Consider the following 24,882-nt stretch of genomic DNA (forward strand, 5'->3'; position numbering starts at 1 on the left):
TAGTGGTTATTATGGTTAATGAGATTGAATCATTTTGTTATAAAATCAGTAGCCTTAGGAATAAAGCAAATTCAAACATTACTGTTTAGACATACCGAAAAATAAATTAATCTCCTCTGCTTAAAAACTCCTATTTAGGTTTAAGAAATATTTTTAATCTCTAAACATACATTAACATACATCTAAACATACATTATACTTTTCATACACTCTCAAAAATATTCACTACGATAAAAATATTTTCTTGGAAATACGATATGTTGAGACAATATGAAAAAAAATTTACTTTTTAAATACTACACCTCGGAAACAAATAAATAAAACTTTTTATTTAAAGGCAAATTTTGTAGCAAGTAGTTAAAACTGAGTTACTATGTACCGCATTGTCCACGGTATAAAATAATGACGTTAAAATCTCGGGATTCATCCTTTGTTCCACTCCGATGAATGAATTTAGTAACAGATAGAGAAATACACCTGAAAAGAATTGTTCTGTGCAAAATTTCTATAAATACAGCAAATCTATTTTTTTTTTAAAAATTTTAGTTTAAGCTTACGACTTGCAATAGTTCTCTATTTAATAAATAGATGGTAGTACAATATTTTCCATGTAATGACACTATAAATAATTTTTCACAATGTTTATGAGATATTTAAGAGATATGCACTTAAAGTCTAGTCCAGAAGCAATGTGACTGCGTATTTAAAAAAGGATTTGATCGTAGTTTCAGAAGAATAGATCTACCCACGATTCAAGAAGTAAATAAAAGCGTGTGTGGTAGTAATACGTAGCAAGTTCCTTCGTGCGGTATTGGAATAAACCTAACGCTACTTAACACTAACGTTGTACTTAATGCTGTTTTTCGAAGCTCTATAACCAAGGAAAATAAAAAAGCCATAGTTTGAATGCCTTACACATGAATCAATGCGATGATTTTAAACTATATAGATAATTTTGTTAACATTATCTGGACTTTAGAACAGACAAATAACTTAAATATTTTAAAAGTTACTGAACTTTTTTTTTTAAAAAATAGCCCATTTGGCGACATTTTTCCACCTAGATGAAAATTTTCAAAATCACTGCCTTATTCTCAGTTTTTGCAAATTTTTATAAGCCCAAGTAATCCAGTATTGGAGTAAGTTTTTAAATATTAAAAAAAATTAGACTACAAACGTTTTTCATTTTCACGAAACTGTGGTTTTTCATCCATGTTGACGTTTTGCACCATTTTCAAAATAATCGTTGACAGCGCTGGCTTTAGATAGGCTAAACTTCACCTAACAGTCATGAGTAGCAGTTGCAAACTCACAGCAGTTATAAAAATAGCATATTATTCGCAAAAAGCATCATTTCATAATACGTCAGAGCCTTTGAAAAACAACCTTAATAACTTCACATTTATTCTCAACCAAATTAAAGGTATTGAGCATACTTCAGTAAGGCATGTCTGATTGTTAGCCTTGACTATTAATGGCAATTTTCATAATAATCTTCTGTCTCATCTTTTTTTCCTTGGGAAAAGAGACGAATTAAGATATTTTGGTATTCTTACGCTTATTCATTTTTTTATACTTCTGATACCATTACTAATTATGGTATATGATTTCTTGATTTGTATTTACACTTAAAAATAAAGAAATAACTATTATTATTTTTTTTAAAAAAATCGATAGCCTAAAAATTTTAAAAGTACCAAACATTCAAATGAACTGTATAAAATCGGATATATAGCAGAAATTATAAAACATTCAAAATGAATTTCTCAATTGAAGCATTCTTCGTTAAATGATGATTGTAACGATTAACTTGTATGATTACTTACATGTCGAAACTTTAAATTTGAAAAAACATTAGTTAATTATTATAGTTACATGACAATATTTTTTTAAATTTCCCTTTTATTTCTCTTGAAAATTTCGACTTGAAATTAATTCTCTCTCTCTCTCTCATTTGTACACATGAGAAAGAAACAACTAAACTGTATTGTATTCATCACATTATTTGAAAGTTTAATATTAAACTTAGAATTTGTGGAAATTAAAGAGATATGAATTTTTTTGTTCTTGTCCTTAATACCACTGTAAGGATTTATCTTTCTAGCATTACCTATCCCCTACTCGCCCCTACTTGCACGAAAAATGTGAACAATTTTTTAAATGTTAATCGATGTAGTGATCAGAGTCATAAAAAAATGCGAAAATTGAAAAATTTAAACATATTTATTGAAAATAATAATAATTACAACATTAGTTTCAAATATAAGGTAGCCCTAGGGTTAAAACTTGTTAGGGAATTCACAAGGTTAGCCGAAATTGCATTCCAATTTATAGTGTGTAAAAAATAAAGAGTAAGTAAATAACATGTATAGCTTTTTTTTAATTAATTTGTATCATACCAGCAATATCATGGTCAATCATATCAGTATCACGCATACTAGCATCATCGTTTGCAGTAAGAAAATAGTCAAGACTGATTTCATTTGGCATAGATTTTTCCTTTGTAATATGTTCTCATAATGGTTGCAAACCAATGAGAACATCATTTAATTCTTCATCGACAGCTTCTTTGTCTAAAGCCAAGGTTAAATTTGCTTTCTTTCACCCATCACAAATGACTTTTTGGCTAGTGTCTCTCCAGCGATCATATCCATAGCTTGCTTTGAATCAGGTTTTAAAATTGCTTCCTTGTTTTTCAATTTTCACAAACATACGCCGTACTGCCGTGTGGCTCAGGAGATAAAGCACTCGCCTTCCAATAAGGCGAACCGGGTTCGAATTTCAGCGATGGCAGGTTTACACGAATTACGCACCCGGCTCGCACCGACTACAGAGATGACGTAAAATGTCCTCAGTGGTAGACGGATCATGGATTAGATTCCCCTTGCCTTCAGGCTGACCGTGTGAAGTTTTCGTTGTTTTCCTCACCATGTAACTAAAATGCGGGTTATTTCCATCAAAAAGTCCTCCACCAAAGCAATCTCTCTCAATACTTGATCTAAGTGCTCCAAATTACAAGGCTACCGAGTTGAACATTAGTAGTCGTAAACCCAAAAATTGGGTCGGCTGTTCAACGATGGTTATAAAGAAACATACACCGTAGAAGTTGAGAACACGATTTTTCCCTTGACTGCTTTATTATACGTTGGTCAAGTGGTTATAAAATAGGCCTGCAATTAGGAGAAAAGCATTCTCCCTTAATTTTCTAATTTTGGTGACTCATAATGGGGTGAGCAGTTGTTAAAAAGAAGCAGAATTTTTCTTTTCTTACGTTTCATGTCTTTGTCTTCATCAAACTTAATTAACCACTCTTTAAAAATCCCTGTCATTATCCACATCCTGCGCATAATGAGTTTACATTTTTTAGGCTTCTAGGTTGGCAGATTTGCGGATAAACATAGTTTTTTTTTCTTATATCTGATATATTGCAGCAAAACAAAGCAATGTAATGCATTTTCTGAATTTTTGGCTAGGTGCTTTCTGAATTAATTTCTCTCGGCTACAAATTTGTTTTGAAAAAATACCATCATGTTCTTCGAATCGATTTAGCTAACCAATACTTGCTTGAAAATTTTCGTTTTCAAAAGTTTTTTGTTAATTCTAAAGCCTTCCCACGAATGAGCAGTCCAGAGACTCGAATGCCCGTACATCCGAAAACTTATGGAAAATTTGAAACATTTGAATTAAGCACATCTTGAAAGTTTGAAAGTCTTTATGTGATCCTATCAATGCTGATTGCATATGCTGTTCCAACTTCGTTAGATTTTTTTTTTAAAAGTAGATAGAGTGGATGGGAATATTCCATATTTTGTCACAACATCAGCTTTTTTTATGGATGGGTGATCGTGTAAAGCTAAGGGTGGTGGCGCTAGTGGTAAAACTGCTCTTTCAAGACTTCCGGGTTACTGCTTCCGATATATTTTTACGCCGCAGATTGAAAAAAACGCGCCATCATATTATTGCATCATATCTTTTGCAGTATTTCACATGTACCGAGTTCTTTCTTTCAGCCTTTAAACTTTAGCATTATCATACTAATATTATAATCATTAGAATATTTTCTAATTAGGCTAACTTAAAAAGATATTTCTGGCGACATTTTATTCAAATGTAGCCAAATAAGGGATAAAATACAAAACATGGCGAATCTTAAGAATTATTCACAATGAGATATTAACTTTCCAAAAATTTTTTTGGCCTTACGACCTGTGAGAATCAATACATTTCTGAAAGCTCTTATAAATGGTACAATTATGTTTAGATTTGAACCCAAATTACAATAACAAAACTGCATAGAATATTAGGCTTGTTCACACATCGCCTCGTAGTCATAACATAAGCGGAGGGATACACCGGAAATTTTCTAAATTTCTTCCGGTTTAAGGACGCTTGTTATTGTTTACATTAGACCACCCATCCATTCCACCATCAACTTCTAAATGAATATTTTTAGAATCCATGAGTGGTGAATTTCAGAAATGTTAGAGGAAGGAAGAAAAATATTTATTATATCACAAGCAGTTTTATAGCTGCCTTTTGAAAAACAGGGTTAAAAGAGGTAGGTAAGTATATTTACTTCACATTAGAGCTGCGATGACAATCTGTGAAACATCCCTGATGATAATCCGAAGACATGCCATCACAATTTTGGTCCTCTATTGAAGGATGGCTCCCCCTATTTGTCAGGCGGACGACTTGCGCGTGAAGTCGAGTGTTCTTGTCGAGAGTTCTTGTGATATAACAGTTTAACGAGGACTTGGTTGCTACGCAGATGGATCAAAATGATCACCCACCTGCCTACTGACTGGAGCCAGTGATGCTTTATATCGGTATTCTACTGGGAATCGAGTCTTTACGATCAGTGCACAGCGGGACTGTTCGAAAACCCTTATAATAAATCAAAGTTATAACCATTAGACAATTGCATAATACAAAGACCTGAAAAGAAGTAAAAAATGCATTTTAAAAATGACTTTTCAAAAATTCGGAAATTGTAAATAGTTTAAAAATAAGTTATGGAAAATATAGATAGGCAAACAACATACTTCCAACATTTTTTTTAATGGTGGGCACTTGGGTTTATTTCCCATTGGCCTCAGAAATACCAGAATTGCTACTCTCTTATCGTTACTGAGTGGGCACCTATGGCTAAGCCATGGCGGTGGAGCAGCGTCGCCCACGTCTTAAAAACCACAAACCCGTTTATAGAGCAGGTTACACTCACACAATCACACAGAAGAGAGCACATAGAACACACACAGAGAGAGAGAGAGAAACATCCATGCCCTGAGCAGGATTCGAACCCGCAGCTATCGGCTCCACAGTCAGACACGCTAACCACTCGGCCAACCGGTCGGTTCATCCAACATAAGGAGCAAAATTTTTTCTGATGTTCGATAATTTTATCATTCCTCGATTAAATGATTAAATTATTTATGAAATGTTTACATTATTTATATATATATTGCGCGACATGAAACTCTCCACATTAGACTTTTGTCTTTTACTCCGTAGAATTCTTCAATTTCACACATAAAACACTTTTCAAGAATCTTTTCATTAAGAGAAGTATTGGTCCTGAAATTTTGCATGGTCAGAGTAACAGGTAGCCTTTGAAAATTCAATTTCTTACTTTACTGTTTCCGGCTACCCGGCCGAGTATTATAGCATTTGTACAAAACAATATAAAAATCGAAAATTTTTATGTAGAACAAATAATTTACAAGGAAATTTATTGCCTCACTTATATAAATAATAATACGTTTTTATTTTTAGATTTTTGCAAACTAAATTTTAAAAGGAGTTTCAAAAGAACATTTTGGGAGGAGTGTTTTGATAAATACAGTGAAAATCATTTTGGTAGAATTACTTTATTGCATAGTCATGACATTTCTGGTAAAAGAGAAGAATAAAAAAACAAAACATAATTTTAGTTAATAACCAGGCTCAAATGTATCATGATAGAATTTTCAAATTTTACCACGTCTATCAAATTTTATCACAGATTTTGAAACCATACTTTTTGTTAATTTTTCCAAAACCATTACCAAAAGGCTTTGAAGGGATTTAATCTTAGACTATGTCAACCTTCATCTATCAAAAGGTACCTCTTGATAGAATCAAGTTAACATGTCTTATATACTAGCGAATTGGTATTAATATTTTATAGTGGTAGTTACGCCACATCTTCAGTAAAAACTTTCTGCAAAAATTCACCGAGCATTCTGGTGCTCCCATAGAGTCAGAAACACTGTGCCATATTCAGATACCATATTGTTGACCATACTTTTTTCCTCAGTGTAGAAATGATTATCGTGAAACTTTGATATAAAGTGGAGACATCTGCTTACAGAGAACTTCATACTAATTACTTTTTCATTTGCTTTACTGAAATTAGTTTCTGTTAAACGTAGCATATTTTAAAATTATTTCAATAAATGAAAGTATATTAAATGAAAAATGCTTTGACTATCAGGGTTTAATTTTTTAATCATCTGTTAATCATAAACGAAATTACCTTAATGATTTCTTGAATCATTTTGCAAAAGAGTAAAATATGTCATTCCTAAACCAGTTATTACAGATTAATTACTATTGGCGACTGAAATGGGCTGCAGGCGGGGTAAAGCAGAACTCTCTACCTATGGTAACACTTTACATGCTTTCACCATTAGCGTGTGGAGAGTCCTTGGCGGTACGTTAGTTTCTGTCTTAATTTTCAAATAGATTAAAATCTTTTAAGTTAGGAAACTATATGGAACTGAAAACTACATTAAACATAGTCCGAAAAGAAAATGTAACGGAAATTTGAAAAATATTCTTAACAATTAAATACGAAAAATGCTAAGAAAAGGAAAAGTATCGTAGTACACTCCTATACAACTGAAAAGAGGAGGAGAGGGCAGGTGGAAGGGCCAAAAGCATGGAACCGGTCTTCTCCCCAGATGGCGTATTCGAGCGTTGCGATCGCTTCGTTGGAATGAAAGGATTTCAAAAAATGCAATTATTCTTATGAATAATTTTAAGGTTACTATAAATTTGAATATGATAGTGACGAACACAAATGTGAGTTATCTGACATTAGATACCGGCTAAAACTGTCCGGGTTTGAGAACCAGTTATCTGGTCTTGAGACTAGAAACTAGGTTCGGGTATCCGGTATCAGGTTGTAAAATTTTCGGCCGAGTTTGGATAATAACTAGGCTATGAAAATCTGGCTAGGTGAGCTGGGTACATCCCTATCTTCCAGTAATCACGAGTTTTTCTTGGAACCATTTCGATTTTAATAGAACCAATTATTGTCTACTCATCGATGCATATGCTTTATGCACACGAAACGCAACATAAAAATTTTACTTTTGCGAGCAAAATGAACTTTATGAACGACGATCATAAGCTGAAGAAAATTCTCTGTAAACCGCGCTGTGTCGGTATTATATTGTTTACATTACTGATACTGTGGCTACTTGGTGACTATCACTTGGGATGGTTAATTTAAATTTATGTCATTTCTTGTAGCATTATTTAATTAGAAGTTCCATTAGCCTGGCGTGTTTCTTTTGAATTTATCATCACTGCTTTCTGGAACTGATTGACTTCTTAGTTTGATTGTGTCGATTTTTTAACTCTGATCTGAAGAATTGACAAACATTTTGTACAATTCATCCTTTAATATATTGAAGCAGTATTTTACGTGTCATAAATGTGTTTGAAATATATTACGAACTTGATGGCTTTAATGCGGTCTTCTAGCTCTTGGACTTTTTTATTACTGACAATAATAGTTATCAATTTTTCAGTTTTTGTTAATTCTGAAGAAATCGCCCCTTCTGAGCCTGTTGTTAGTGTCAATAGAAATGTTGAGTTTCCGGGGAATTATGAAGATGTAAGATATAAAAAATTCTTTCAAACATGCGAAAAGCTACTTTTCTTTATTTTTTGTTGTTGTATTAGGAATTTTATAGCATTTTCTTGTTTGGCTTGCATAGAAACTACTTTGGCATTTAGACAATTTTATTTAACTGTGTTATAAATGTTTAACTCTAGGACAAATGCTATATAAAGAAATTTATTTAATTTTCTTATTGCCAGTGTTTTAAAGTAAAGGTGATGATCATTTTATTGATGATATTCTCTTTTAATTTTTTTTTTGTTCTTTAAAGAAATGCTGGTAATTTTTTTTATAAATATTAAAGAGACAATTTTTAAAAATGAAATTTAGAGTACCACTTTTGTTTAGGAAACTTTTATGCTCTTGCCAAAACAGAACAAATAACTTAAAAGTGAGATTTATTAATAATAAGATTTTTCTAATAATTATAAATTGGAATAATTGAATAGTATAATAAATACTTGGAAAATAATAAATAATTGGAAAATTGAGGATTTTTATATTAAAATCCTCGTACTAGTTTCAAGTGGTTATTTAAAGTGAGAAAAATTTTCTCTTATTTCTTTCTTATAATTATATTTAAAAGAATTTGAAATTAATAGTATTTATTTTAAAGAAAAATTTTGATTCCTTAAAGTTTTCTTCTTCCAATAAAAGTTTTAATTATTATGAATTAATAACTTTAAAACAGTTTGCTTGTAAGTTTAGTTTTTTGATATTATACCAACATCCTATAAATTATCATCAAATATATAAGTATATTTGAAACATAAAAATACATTTAGATTATTTTAAAATACTTTGTATCTTTTACTTGCATATAGAAGAAGCTGTATTTATTTCTAGTAATGAATTATGTAAGGCTGTTTAATAATTTTTTTCAAGACATTTTCTAATTGTATATTTTCTAATTATATTTCAAGACACTTTCTAATTGGAAAATTAATGTTTGTCCTTAAATCCTGAAAGCAATATTGATATGGTTTTATTTTTTGTGAAAACTATTTAAAACTGATTCATGTATACTGATAAATTGCCAACTTTGGTTTGCTGACTTTCGAACTAATATTTTAAATTGTTCAGCAAGAAATTAGTACAGTTCTTATTTTAATGTATGTTATTGTACTTTTGACGATGTTTGAAGCTACATTATTACAATAATTATGAAAAATAATTTATAACTTTTGATTAAATAGCAAATACAATGTAAAAATTAATATACTGTTTTTTTGCAGCATTAATATTATTTTTAATATTTATGTTTGCTGTAGCTGTAAAATAATATAATATTACTATAAAAAAATACAAAATTTATTTTAAAATCAAAATTAAAATAAAAAATTGACAAAATTAAGTAATAAAATATTAATTGCTGACATGACATTAAAATTTAAAATTATTTCGCATGAAAATTAGTGCAGTTTTTATTTTAACATGCATACAGTTTGTTTTAGACCATAGCTGATTTATTACAATAAATATATTTATCAAAAAAGTACCCATCAGTTTTTATTAAGTAGTAATAATAATATTAAATTTAATGTACTGTTTTTCATGGCATTAAAAATTTTAGTTAAAATTATATATAGTAATTTACAGTGTTCTTAGGGAGGCCCATCTTATCTGCCCTTTGTATAAATGTCTCCTCTTTGCTCTTTTGTAAAAATAAGCTGCCATCCCTTAAAATCCTTGCCTTTTATTTTATCTATTCAGGAAGAGGTTGTTTTCTTTACCATCTGTTTTAATGAAAAGTCCACTTCTGATTTATTTAGTTTCTGGTAATTATTTAACTTTAATTTTCGATTTCCTTAATTTTGGTGAAATTTTTTTCATGCTGTTTAGTTATATAGTTAAAATTTGCATGTTGTTGCTTTTATTTGGGAGTATAGTGAGTTTTTTTTTAGTGATTTTATATTTTACCATTATTTTTTTTAATAAATCCCTTTTATTTAAAAATGCTCCTTTAAGTATTTATTTTCTCTAAATTTTCAGTTTAAAATCAATTTAATCAATCAAAAGATTAATTTATCAATTTATCTTTTTTTTTAAAGTTTGCTTTTTTTTGAAGAAAATTTATGCACAGATATTGTCTTTTAGCATGCCTTTAATTATTTTTCTGAAGTTTCAAGTTTTTCTGTTATTTTGCTACTGAATCAGAATTACTTTGTGAAATATGCACATAAAATAGTATAAGAGGGTAGTTTAAAAATTAAGGATCTAATTCAAATATTATTATACATACAATACACATTTTGATAAATTTTAATGCCGGTGAATGCCCTTTTAAAGCTTAAAGTGTCCTTTTCTGTGAGGAAGCACTCTGCCTTTTTTTATTCCTAGGGTGAACTCTGATAATTATGTATTTGCTGTAAAACAATATAAAATTTCAATTCAATAAGATTTAATTAAAATGAAATGAAATTATGCAATAAAATATTTAATTAAGAAATTAATTGAAATTAACTAATTTTAATTTTAGTAAATATTTAAATATGAAGTAATAGCTTTAAAAATCAGCCTTTTTGATCAATCCATAAATTTAATAAAATCTAGGCTCAAATGGATTTTATTAAACATGATCAAAATCTGCCCTTTCTTTGAATCCATTCTAATTTTTTATTTGCCTTTATATGTATACAACCTTATCTACAAAACTTGATATATAACTTTAATGCTGAGAATATCAATCCAGATTGTTTTTGTAGGATTTAATGTTGATCCAGGTGCCAGTATATTCTCTAGTTTAGATTATGTAATGATAGAAAAATATTTTTATTATATTCTTTTATTTACATCAGAAATTAAAAAAAAATTATTAAAATTTGTTTTATTTACAAAATTAAGCATTAGAAATGTTTTAAGATATTTATGATAAATTACTTTTACTTTAATAACATTATATGTGCTTTAGCTTGTCTTGGATTGAGTAACACTTTTCTTTCTCAACCATTAAAAAGTTTGTTAAAATAGTTCTGATTTATTTTTAATTCAAGATAAAAGCAAATAAAAATAAAAGAAATAATATCTGCTACATATGGTTATGTTAAATTTGACAATTTTTTAAAAATTTTAATAAATATTGTAGCTATTTTTGTTCTGCAGTTTTTTTCTTTTTAATCAAAGTGTTTTATTTATATCCAGACATCAATTGAATCAGATATCAAGTGACCGTCAAACTTAGAAAGAAAGATGAACTTCATAACTGACCTGATTTACTTATGCTTTTAAGGTCAATGACGATACATTAAATGTGGGACTGATAGTTATTTTTTTATGATATACTTTCTTTTCTAATTGTTTATTCTGATTTGTTATTTATGATACTGGGTAAAAGATAATATTAAGTCCATAAATGTTTAGACCATTTTCTTTCAGCACCACTTAGAGAGTTAAATATTTTTCTCACTTTTTTTTGTATCATTTTAACGAGTTGATACACCATTGTTGATAAAAAAAAATATGTAATCATTATTGAACACAAATTGATAAAAATTATGCAATCATTTTCTTTTGTAATCTTGGACCTATTTCTATTGGACATCTTTAAGCAAAAATTAAAAATATTTTTCTTGAAAATTTTTTTCTTTTTTTTAAAAATTAATTTTGTGAAAAATTTTATTCCCATTACAATAAACTAATACTTTATAGTTAATGTTTTAAGTTCAATTTTTTATTTTGTTATGTTTTCAAAACATCTTACTTTCTTGAAAATTTTTATTAACTTATATTTCTTTCTGAGTAAATTTCTTTTTTCAAATAATTAAAATAATTTTATTTAAAAACAGAATAAAATAGCTAAGTAGTTAATTTTATATAGCATTATAGTTAATTTTATGTTCAATTTGTTATTATATTTCAAAATATCATACATTCTTGAAAATATTTTCAGTGGCATAAATATATTTATTTCTGAATTAATTATTTTTTTCAAATAAATTAACCCCTTAAAAGCCCAAGATAATTGTTAAGTTAAGGGGTTAAAATAGTTTTTACTAAAAATGGAATAAAATAGCTACATTAATGCTTTCTGATTCATTTTAAGTTTAGTTAGTTATTATATTTGCAAAACATCATACATTCTTGAAAATATTTTTAGCAGCATAAATATATTTATGTTTGAATGAATTTAAAAAAAAAAAAAAAAATTAACCTTTTAACTTAAAAGTGTGTGAGATAAATGTTAAGTAAAGAGGTCTAAATAATTTTATCTAAAAACACAATTTTTTTTTTATTGTGAATTATAATTAAAGTGTATTTGAGTTTAATAAAAAATATTATTATACAGGGTATTTATAAATTCCCAAACCCATTTTGATGTTTAATAACTCATAAAATAATGAAGATATAAACAAACTTATGGCATTTATTGATGGAATAAATCATATATTTTCCTTTTCAGGTTTGAATACCTTTACTTTTGTAAATATCGTCTGCGCGTGTGGTTAATTTCAGATAATTTCATTTTCCTGTTTAAATATCTGTATTTTTCTAAATATCGTCTGCTTATTAATTGCATTTTTCTCTCTTTCGTTTTTGGCAACTGTTGCAATGTTATGTTTACTTTTGATGTGTTTGTTCTATGTAGTATTTTTCTATGCGATGTTTTATTCGAGCGGATATTAAGGAGAATGCATACACCACAAGAGAAAGCACATATTTTATGGTGGTTCATAGAAACGAAATCGATAGTGTAAGCACAGAGAAATTGTAGAAGAATTTACCAAAAAGATCCTTCATCCAAAAGCAGTATCTTGAGGTGGAAACAGAATTTTCTAGGAACTGGAAGTATCGCAGATACGAAACATTCTGGACGTCCCTGCACAAGTGATTTTGACGTTGAGTGTGTTAGACAGACATTTTTAGACAATCCTAGAAGATCTGTGAGATCAGCGGCAAGAGAATTGGATGTGCCAATTTCGATGGTGTACAACAGGGGTGTCAAACTCAAAAGCTGACTTGGGCCAAATAAACAATGCTTAACTTTAGGTGGGCCGCAAAAAAAAAAAAAAAATCAATGTTCATAGGAACAAATATTTTTATTTTGAATAGCACATTGTAATAAACATATATAAAGTTAAATTATTGTTTGATGCTTGACATCTCTTCTCTGCTGCTATCTTTCCTAATTCGGGAGAAATTTTTTTGGCCCAACATGAGCGTTATTAATACGGTTTCGAACAGGAGATTTATTTCCATTCATAACAGAAAATAATTGCTTGCACTGATAAGTGCTTCCAAACATGGAAATAATTTCATATGCGAATTTTCCAGTATTTTCAAACCTTGCCGGTAAATATTTGTAAAATTCAGGCATAACCACTTCAATGAATTTTGCCTTCAAATTTGAGTCTATATTTATTGAGAAAATCGACGAAAACAAACAAAATTTGTTTTCCGATGAATTAAAATCTTTAAACCTTGTTTCAAATTCCGTTCTAAGATTTGAAATTTTTTCTGCGTGTTTTTGATACGATGCAATATCCCTGGAATGGCAGGTGCCGCAAGCCAATTAGAATTTTACATTTTCGCGCGTACAATTTAAAATGATCTGTATAGTTTATTAATAAAGTATATTATAATTTCATATGCTAGTTTCCTTTCTAATTTATTTTTACTTTGCGTCAGATATATTACTGGGCCACAAAAATGTTCATCTCGGGCCGCATGCGGCCCACGAGTTTGACACCCCTGGTGTACAAGGTTATTAAGAAACAATTAAGAGTGCATGCATACAAAGTTCAAATTGTTCAAGGTTTTGAACCGGATGATAGGCCTAGGAGGATGGCGTTTGCAACAGTTATAGTAGGAAGGATAGAAGATGATGCTGATTTTCTGAAGCGCATAATATTCTCTGACGAAGCATCCTTTCATGTTTCTGGCATTGTTAATCTCCATAATGTGAGCATATGGGGATCTGAAAACCCCCATGAATACCGTGAGACACAAAGGGATTCCCCAAAGATTAATGTGTAATGTGAATTGATGCACGACCGTCATTGTGCCTTTCTTTTTTACAGAAAAGATGGTCTCATCAGCTATTATATACTTAGACGTGTTGAAAAGCTTCGTATTTTTGCAACTAGAAGAGCTTCAGCCACATGTCTTTTTGCAACAAGATGGTTCACCACCTCATTGGGGTATCATCATTTGTAGTTCTTTGAATGACCATTTTCCAGGAAGATGGATTGGGCGAGGAGGTCCAATTCCTTGGCCACCCAGATCACCTGATATAACGCCGCTGGACTTTTTTCTTTGGGGATTTATAAAGGACAATGTTTAAAGGAGGATCATGTCTAACATTGATGACCTAAGAGCCAGAATTACAACCGCAATAGCTTCTGTGGATGCTGATATGCTTGCTGCTACCTGGCATGAAATTGACTATCGACTTGATATTCTCCGTGCGACGAAGGGGGCACATGTGGAAGTTCATTGACAAAAGTCATGAAACTTTTTGAGTCTATCTAACCATTTATGTTATTAATTTTAATCTATCTTTATTATTTTATGAGTTATTAAACATCAAAATGGGTCCGGGACTTTATAAACACCCTGTATATATAAAAAACAATTATATACCATATTACTTTTTTACTAAAATTTTGATGTGGTTTAATTACATTTTTATAATATGAAGTTTGTAATTTTATCTAGGTTGGTGGAGACTTCAAAAAGCCGGGTGACTTTTTTCACAAGATTAAAGACATTCATAGTTTAGGTTTTGTTCATGGCTTTGTTGCTGCGATATCTGTTATTATAGTTTCAGAGTTAGGCGACAAAACTTTCTTTATTGCTGCAGTTATGGCTATGAGACATTCTCGTATTACAGTGTTCATGGGCGCTATATCAGCTTTAGCTATAATGACTATTTTATCAGGTTTGTGCCTTAAAATATTATCTGACATTAGTTGTTGACCTTATATTTCTTTTTTGTGAAATTTTTGAATTGAATAGCATATTATTTCTGTTTTAAAATTTGATAATAATGCAAAAGAATTTTTATTGCGAGTTGGATGAAATTTTTACCAAGAGCCTGATTCTTTATAGTGTCATTTTTTTTGTTAACATCACTTCCTTCTTTTTTTGTTTTTCTTTTTTTTTGTGTTTTGTATAGTAGCTTCTTTAAGTTTGTAATAAATCTTATGTAGTAAAAATTACCATTGGAACCAAATTTAATAAATCTTTTCTCTATTTTATAATATAAAATATTAAAAAGAAATTTTACTTATTTTACACAGAAACAAAAACATAAAGTAGGATTTTTAAAATGCTGAAAAATAGTATGTAATGCTGTTAAAATAGCAAAAAACAATAAAGATATGGCAGCTTGGTTATTTAAGATTATCATCAATAATAATACCCTTACCCATTACAGAATTTCTTTAGTTTTGAAAAATATTTTTTTTAGTGGAAGAAAAGGTATTTTAAGATACTTATATAAAAAGCTAAATAATATGTTCTGATAAGAAATATTGAAAAATTCTATTTGTTTAAGCAATGTTTTTAATTAACAACCACTGGAATAATGTTTTGCGTTGAGGGGTTGTCTTACTATGCAATCAAAAAGACAATGTTAAAAAGCCATGTTTTTGGCATTCTAAATTCACACAGACGCAAAACTACAATTTCTTTATTGGCCATCTGCATTATAAAATAGCAAAAAATTATCTGTAACTTCTTTTCTTCATTAAATCCTTTCAGTTTTTCAATAACTTACTAGCTGTGCTCAATATTGGACTAAGTCATTAACTTCCTTCTATCTTTTAACCTTATTTTTAAAAGGTAAAACAATCTTCACTTGTTCAATACATTTTTAATCAGGTTTCTTTATCATGATAAAACAATCTTATTAAGCATCTCTGAGTTATTTGGAATTTTATGCAGAGATGTTTTACTAAGTTATTCAACTTTAAAGTTCTTTTTACAAAAGGTATGCTACACCATGTGTAACTTGATTACCTAGTAAAAATACCATTTTTAAAAAAATATATCTTTCTTGATACTCTTTTTCTTCTCCCATTATAGTTTAAACTTCACAAAATTCGGTGTCGGTGTATCAAATGTCTCCTAATCATCCATCTATAAAAAGTATTTAGCTCCAGAATTAAAGTTATTTTTGATTAATTAATTGTCTTATGCCAGAGATGCACAACCAATTGCATGCAGGTTAAAATTTACCTCAAACATTTTGATATGGGTTTCTGAGCAGACTTAACAAACTTGCCTTTGTGGTAGACGTTTTGTTGGAACTGATCTGCATCTGTGTTGCATGGTGAGGCAGACCGCAAAATTCTCCCATTGATATTCCAACAGCTAGATAATTCTAAACCGTGATCAGTCTACCTTTAGAGATATTCTACATTAGCATCTACACAGAGAAGGAAGTATTCAATGCTTTTGGAAGCTGTATTTAAATTAACCAACTATCACCAGGATTCAAAGCTGTGTTGTGTAATAGAAAGGAGAGCATTCTATACTTTGGGAGCTGTATTTGAATTTACTAGCTATCACTAGGATTCAAATCTGTTTTATACTATAGAGAAAAGAGCAATTTACCTCCTAAGTCAGCCCATTTTTTTTTTTTTTTTTATATATATTAATCAAAATATGTACAAAATATGTATTAATCAAATAACGTAACAGAAAACAGATTTTATTTTTTAATTTTCAGCTAACAGAAAGCTATTGTCTTAAATATTAATGAAAGTATGAAATAAATACAAAGCAATAAAACTTTTGTGTTTACGTACTAAAATACATGCAAACGTCTTATAACTATATTTGTCTAGATTTAATTAAAATAAATATTATTTGTTTGTTTCAGTTTCTATTATTAGCACCAAAAAAAAAAAAAAAAGGTTATATATTTTAAGTCCTTTTTATTGCTTTTAAAAAGAATATTAATGTACTCACAACAAGACATTTTCTTGTTTTTTGGCCAACTATCCCTGCCTTAGCTTTTCTTTTCAAACCTATTTTTTTTCCATTTGTGTTTCTTTCCATGTATAATCAGGTAATACCATTTATTTATTTATTTGATTTAAATGAATTGACGTTGGCATTATAAACTGATCATTCTGTTACATAAACCAATTTCTTTCTAGATCAATTAATGCTCCTTTTCTTTGCATAAAAATTGATAGATCCTTGTATTATTATTTTTTATTTATTTTTTAAGTAAAATTTTATTTTTTCATAAAAATTTAGGATTGTATTTCTGTGTGAATTTAATATCTTGATGCTGTTTAATAATAATATGAACTTCTGCTGAAAGTACATCTTATTTCAATTAATGAAATCTTTTAGCTTGTTTGGGATTTGCTACTACTGTTATTCCAAGGACTTATACCCATTATATTTCCACTGCCTTATTTGCAATATTTGGCTTAAAAATGTTAAAAGAAGGTATGTAGTGAAGTTAAAACATTTTAACATGGAAGATTTCTTAATGACTTTTACCAATGAGTTTTAAATTTTAAAGGTTATTCCATGCCAGCTGATGAAGGCAAAGAAGAATTTGAAGATGTTCAAAAGGATATAAATAAACGTGAAGTTGAGGAGGTAACATGTTTATGTACTATTCATTATTTATGATATTTTGTTAAATGTCTAGTTGAGCAAAAGTCTAAATTTACTCGGTATTACAGATAACTTTTTTTGATACTTGATACTTTTTTGTTGTTGTTTGAATTAGATCCTTGATCCTTTTAGTGTTTAGTATGTTCACTTGAAATTTGATTTGATATTCAATATCATTGAAAAGATCAAATACAGGGTTGTTGGAAAAAATGCAGGGATTTTGTATCCTGATTAAATACTAATATTTAAAAATGCACCGAAATAATTCTTGCATTAAAATGTAGTGAAAAAAACGTTGGAATATAAGCTAAGCTGAGAAAAATTGTTTTTAGCTTATTAAATTATATTGTTAGCATAGTATACTTTATAAATGGCAACAGTTTAATGCTATACCTAACTCAATTAAGAGTACAATTTGCTGTCTTCTTCAAAAAAACAGTTTTCCCACATGCTATTTAATCGAACAAGCTATTTAACTAGATGTCCCATAATAAGATTCCCACATGCTATTTAATTAGATATCGAACTAAAAAAGGAAATCTTTGTACAATTTAATTTAAGTAGAAAATCAGTCAAAGGGTAAAAAGAGAAGGTATTTATTTATAGTGATTAGATTTCCGTGGGCTGAAAAAAAAAGAGAAATAGTTAAAATAAAAGTTTTTGTTGCATTACTATTACAAAAAAATTAATTGTAAACATATTAAATGTAGAATGCTAATTAGGACTATCAATTACTTGTAAATGAAAAAGAGACAGTTATTTTGCTTGTGTAGAAAAATGATATAAAAACTTGTAAAGTTTGATTTCTGCAGCAGTCATCAAGTTGCGAAAAAATAAAATAAAACCATACAATAATACTATGAAGTAATAAATGTGAAACATGAAGATAGACTAACTTGCTAAAAACAAACTGGTTGCTTTTTTGAATAGAAAACCAATTTTCTATATGTTATTCAATGAGGATATTGTGCTTGATTGGGGAATTTTTGTATAAACATGCACAAGGAGCAAATCAGTTAAAGGGTTAAGAAGCTTGCTAAAAAAAATTAACAAATGATGTTACTTCAAGTAAATAAAATTTTATGTGTTGTGATTACGTGTGCCAGCTCATTAAATTACTTATGTAATTTTTTAATAGTTTTATGTTCAAGTTGGTAAAAGTATTTTTTCTTTTTTTTTTACTATTCTTACTATAAATTTGCAGCTTTTCAATAAAAGCCAAGTATTGTTAACAAGATTTTCAAACCTTACTCATTAGGGATTGGGGGAGAGTTGTTTTCCATAAATTTTATTACCAATTTTTTGTTTTAGTGTCTGTTTGCACTGTTTTTAGAGTTAAGAGTTCCCTTCAAACGGAAAAGGGATTTTACTTCCTTCATATTAATTACAGAGAACTACTTGAGCCTAATATCTTTAGTTATTCAGTAATTAATATTTTTTGTTTAGTTTTATTCATTTATATATGCATTCTGCTGGATCTTGTTATCAAATTTTTAATTTTAAGGTTGTAAATATTTTTTAAATTAAAACTTTTAAATAACTTTTTTAAAATTTAGTAACCAAGTTTCACAGACTGCATTTCAATGAATAAAATTAAATAGAAAATATTCAAAAATAGTTATTAGTTACTTTATCAATGAACAAATTATGCTTATATAATTCTCCATAAGTTAAAATCCCATTTTTGTCTGAAGAAGATCCTTAATTTAAAATGTTAGTTACTAAATGGTGTTGTAATTTATTTTTGATATAGCGCAAGCAGAATTTTCTAGTAAGTTAACTATTTTAATGATTTATGATTTAATTGGCTAATCAATTTTAAAAACCTTATTTTTTAGGAGCTACTGAAACTTCATATGTATGTGTGTGTATATATATATATTTATGTATAAAATTAAAATTTGGTGTATGATTTTATTGTATACATAATTTTATGCATATATGTAAATTATAAATGAAAAGTAATCCTTTTTCTTAGAATGATTTTATTTCTGAAAAAAGTGCTGATTTCATTGAATGGATATTTATTAATGCACATTTATTTAATTTTTGACATCAGTTAACAAAAAAATTTAAAACTCTGCTTCTTAAGATGTTTCGTTTCTTTTGACTTAACTCAACCTTTAAAGGAGTTTAGATAAAGGGAGAGAAATCTTTAAATTAATCTAATTTTTATTTAATTTTCACAGAAAGATTGTATGTTTCATAATATTGGCTGGTGGCTGGGTCATGTTTTACCGAATTTCCCATTTTAGATCTAGAAATCACTTCATGCAAGCGACAATTCCCTAATAAGGGGTAAATGGCTGAGGATGAATGACGTCACAGAACGAGAACCTACCCGCAAATGTTGAATGACGCTATAATTTTTTTCTTCTTGATTTTTGAATTTCGACACCATGTGTGTGGTTAGTCAGTATAATTTTTTTCAGGTCGAGAAAGGTTGGCCTGGCGACCTTTATCTTATCATAGATGGGTCCATCAGTCCAATAAGCACCCCAAATTGATTTGAATTTTAAGTTTTTATATTTTTTAAATTTTTTTATTTAATTGGCTGAAAATTAATACAGTAGAGCGCCGATTATCCGAACTGCTCGGGACCGAACATGGTTCGGATAATTAAAAGTTCGGATAATTGGAAAGTTGTTTAAAATCTAGTGTAAATGATTCTTATTTATGCATTAACTTCCCTTCGCACCTTTTGTAGGCTTAGGACTGGCAGTACTATCTAGAATAGCTCTGGCGTGTTTAAATTTTTTTTCCTTTTTCAATTTTTAAATATTTTTAATTAAATGTTTTTTTTCATTTTCAATTATTTTTATCATATTTCAGTTTTTTATAATTTTTTTGTTAATTACTGATTTTAAAACATTTTTCATTATTTTCCATTTTCAAAAGAAATCCAGCAAAGATCTCGTTTCAAAGAAGACGCGTTTTTTTTAGCAGCCATTTATCCCTTATTCTTTTTAAATAAATCAACTGAACTGGATCAACATCATTTTGACGTTCTAGCCAATTCATTGCGAAATCTAATGGATTGCATGCTTTTATATGAGAAGGTCCACTATCTTGAACTTGATCACCTACTTCTTTCACTTTGTCTGTAGAGTTCCGATTTTCATTCAAAATTTCAGCCACAATTTCATCATTTTCATCCGAAAGATCTACTGGTTCAGAAACTTCAGTTTCGTTTGTTTTTCTGTTAAGAATTTTATTCCAAGACTTAAGATTCCAAGCACTGCAATCACTAATTATTAACCATAAGTTACAACTACCCATTCCCCAATTATAGAAATTCAGAACTTATCAATTCATAAACTCCTTCTGCATTCCAGCCATTGTAAGACTATCAAAATGAAGCTTGCATTCTTGGAAGATAATTTTCTGTTGTAAAGGGCTAAGGGGGTATGTAGGTTTAACTGTATTACAATGCATGTATATATGGTTACTATAAGAAAACTGCTAAAAAGGTTGTAAATTAAATATGGTCTTCAGATGTAGGGGGTATTATTTATTCTTCTCAATTTAGAAAAATTGTCGATGGGTTAAAAAGTATTCTAAACTTAAAAAAAAGAATTCAGACACAGTTCGGATAATTGGACGTTCGGATAATAAGGGTTCGGATAATCGGCGCTCTACTGTATATAATGCAGGTGAAACTTAATATTCAATAATTTGTCTAATGTATACAAATATATTTTTAAATAATCTATCAGCAATAATAAAATTCATGTTTTGATTCTTTTAAAAATGGCGATAAAATGAATTTTTCCTAAACTCATCGAAATTTGTTATGTTTTACTAATAATTTATTATATTAAAAAGTTATATATTATACTTTGCTAATAATTTATGCTTAGCTGATTGAATATTATAATTATAAACCTGTTAAAAATTTCAAATGTTATTTTTAAAATTTATTTTTGATAATAATTATTTGTGTATAAAGTTTTATTAATGCTATTTATGAATTATGTGTTTCAGTATGAGGGTCAAGTAGATGTCGAAACGGGCATAATAAAAAAGAGCAAATTAAGGACTTTAAAGCGAAGACTGATGATGTTTGTGTCTAGGATATTTATTGAGGCATTTACAATGACATTTTTGGCAGAATGGGGTGACAGATCACAACTAACAACCATTATTCTTGCTGCCAGAGAAGTATTTACTTAATTACTCTTTTTAGTACAGTAAATCCACTGTAACTTAAGTACAGTAGAACTCCGATCATGCAACTGTTCGGTTATATTACATGCATATCAATTGATAAGCATAGAATTCCTTTTCTTCATTATATTATCATACTGTAATGAGTGTTACATGAACGGTTACTGTTCTGTTGTGATAATTCTAAAATTTAGATGTTAGAAAGCAACAAATAAGTAGAAATGTATCAATAATTTTTCCTTGATGATATTGTACCATTATTTATAATAGTAATTTTTTTTTTAAAAAATGGTTTTTATTTTTTAAATTTTTTTGTAGTCAAGTGACAAGCTTCAAATCCTATTTCGTCATTGCATTATCATAGCTCTAATGGGTGTTAAATGACCAGTTACTTTTCTGTTGTGAGGAATCCGAAATCTGAATGTTACAAAACAACCAATAAACAGAAATGTGTCAATGATTTTTCCTTCATGTTATCATATCATTATTTATAATAGAAAGAATTGTAATTGTTTTTTAAAATTTTGTTACAATCACTACTTATCTTCAGCCGTTTTACTTAAATGTTTAGTCACTTCTCTGATTAAAGTTCTGATTATTAGACAATTTTGATTTTCTGACATATCCTTGGTTCAAAAGGTGTCACATGATTGGGGTTCTACTGTAATGCTATTACATGATTATTTTATGAAATTTTCCACCTTTTAGCTTTAATGTTTTATTAATTATTCTCGATATTGATTTTTCACTTGTTAAATTGATTTACTGAAAATATGGCTTGGTCTTTTATAAAAATAAAAACATATCTCAAAACAAGTTTAATTATTTAAATGAATATTTATTTAGTAGTATGTATTTTTTAACATAAACAAAGAAAAATACTGTCTACCATGACAGTATTTGTGTTAATTACTTATCCTGATTTATAAAAATTTAACTCCAGTAGTATTATTAATATTTTTCTTACCATCAGTGTTTTTTTAAAATTCATTAAACTGCAGTATTGTTCTCTTGGATAGCCATTTCTTTTAGTTAAGTTTTTAACTAAACTGTTACTAGGCCAATAAACACAATTGAAAACTGATGCAGTTTTATATCTCAAGACTATAAAAAAATTAATAATAAATCTATTAAATAAATATAAAAAGTAAATTAAAAACTAACTTGTTAAATGTGAATATGAACTCTGTCTCCAAAGTCAAGCAAATGCCTACCAATACAGATTATCTCCCCACATGTAGTGATGTCATTTTCAACCAATTGCGTGGTTTTACCACTTTGAAATTTAATCGCTTGTGAAAATTGTGATTATTTGTGGTTAGAGTTTGTATGGAAGAAGTATTTATTTCTTAAAATGCTTAAGTGAAAATTAAAAAAACTGCATTTGGAGGATTAAAAAAAAAGTCAAAAATTTAAACTTATTGGAAGTTCAATTTCTAAGAGATATTTTTGTCTTTCTTATTAGATTTGAAGTGTTTCAAATTGATAATATATATGTTTTTTGTTAATTATGAGTACATAACTTTAAAGCTGTTATTTCATATTTTTAAGGATTGAAAAATTCTGTATAGTCATTATCTATAAAATTGTCTATTAAAATTAGTTTTTTCATTTTATTTAACTCACAAACTATGATTGTGTTGTTTATTTTAACTTTTTGACACTATTAATAGTGTTGGGAACTGCTGGTTACTTGTGAGCCATATATTTATTAGTTGGTTTGATAAACTCTTTCATTCTTAATTGTTGACAATATGCTTAGCTGAATTTATTGAAACTGTTCAGTCTTCATATCCTGTTATATCAAAATGCTTATCTACATAGCTTTTAAATCAGAATTTGACTGTCGCTTTTTCATTTTAATGGTTTGAGGAATATTCACAGGAACTTGGAATAATGTATTTGAATGTTAGTCATTGTTGCTTTATAGATACACAAATTGAATTGATTTATGCTACTAATTCACTAATTTAAATATTGTATTACAGTGAAACCCCGATTTTACGTTTCTCAGGGGACTGGATAAAAAAAACGTACAATCCGGGAAAACGTAAAATACGGGAAATACTTAGATAGCAAAAAATCATATAATAATAATGGGAAAATAAAACAAACTAAAGGTAGTAAAGATGACTCTTTCAAAAGGTACTATTAAAATCTATATTTTACGAAAAGAATATTAGTATTTAAAGAAAAAAACATACCAGTTCAAGATCACTTTTACAATTTTTGTTAAGAATCATGTAATTTAGGTGCAAAATAGTGCGTAATAGTAGATTGTTTTTTAGACATTGAGTTCAAAGTAAATGCCTCATCTTCCAGGACTGAAATCTTTTGCAAATTTTTTTCCTGGTCTTTGTATGATAGAAAATAGTCTTTCACTATTAGCAAACTTCTCAATGCTGTGTTGAAAGAAGGAACGGGCTGTGCTTCTGTTCCTTCTTGTTCATCTTCATCGGCGGATGAAAAGTCCATAACATTGTCCACGGATGGAGCAGTGGTTCTCTCAGCTTCGCATGTTGCTAAGTTTTCTCGGATGTACTCGTTGAAGTCATAGCTAACTGTTTCATTGTCATTCTCCGAGTCTATAGTCTATCTAATCCTGCATCTGTTAACGGTTCATTAGAAGCTACGATTCCGCTTTCTTCAAAACAGTGGGAAATGCACTTTTGTGTAACGCTTCTCCAAGCAGCAGAAATAAAATGCATAGCCTCCAGAACACTTAACTTTAGTTTGCAGGCGTCATTTAGGTTTCCGTTCGCTAGTTCAGCTACAGCTTTCCGGACAAGTTGCTTTCTGTAAAAAACCTTAAATATTGCTTATTAAAACATTTTTTTATTTTTTTTTCTTTCTACAAAAAACGTAAAATGCGGGAAATTCCGTAAATTAAAAACTTACAATCCGGAAAAAATTAACATTGGAGGTATACGGAAAAACTGGGTCCTGGTGAAAAAAACGTAAAATGCGGGAAAAACGTAAATTCGGGGGACGTAAAATCGAGGTTTCACTGTATTCATTAATTGCAAGTTATTCTCATCGTTTTCCAATTTTTTAATTAATGAAAGTATTTTTCATGTTCATTTAGATTCCTGTAGTGGAAAATATAAAATACTTCTCTTTTTTTTATTTTGAGAATAATAATTAATAAACAAATTATTCATAGTCATTACCCTAAATGAAGCAAACCATGTTGTTAATTCACTACATTTACTATTACATCATACAAGAAGATTAAATCACAATTT

The 24,882-nt window shown here is 28.8% G+C and overlaps 1 protein-coding gene across 2 annotated transcripts in view; it reads left to right on the forward strand.

The window, feature by feature from the left end:
- The first annotated feature begins 7,427 nt into the window (after positions 1-7,427).
- The window catches only part of LOC107436693 (putative divalent cation/proton antiporter TMEM165), a 33,009-nt gene continuing 15,554 nt past the window's right edge, over positions 7,428-24,882 (forward strand). Inside the window, exons 1-6 of one of the 2 annotated variants that reach the window (XM_087159608.1) lie at positions 7,428-7,885; positions 14,546-14,768; positions 17,198-17,296; positions 17,373-17,452; positions 19,224-19,241; positions 21,455-21,631. In XM_087159608.1, the coding sequence (XP_087015734.1) occupies positions 7,703-7,885; positions 14,546-14,768; positions 17,198-17,296; positions 17,373-17,452; positions 19,224-19,241; positions 21,455-21,631 (780 nt within the window). In that variant the 5' untranslated portion in view covers positions 7,428-7,702. The remainder of the gene's footprint in view (positions 7,886-14,545; positions 14,769-17,197; positions 17,297-17,372; positions 17,453-19,223; positions 19,242-21,454; positions 21,632-24,882) is intronic. The other variant, XM_087159609.1, reaches the window with a different exon arrangement.

This window comes from Parasteatoda tepidariorum, chromosome 3 (genome assembly GCF_982258835.1).
Source record: "Parasteatoda tepidariorum strain Cologne lab strain chromosome 3, Ptep-v5.0, whole genome shotgun sequence".
NCBI lineage: Eukaryota > Metazoa > Arthropoda > Arachnida > Araneae > Theridiidae > Parasteatoda > Parasteatoda tepidariorum.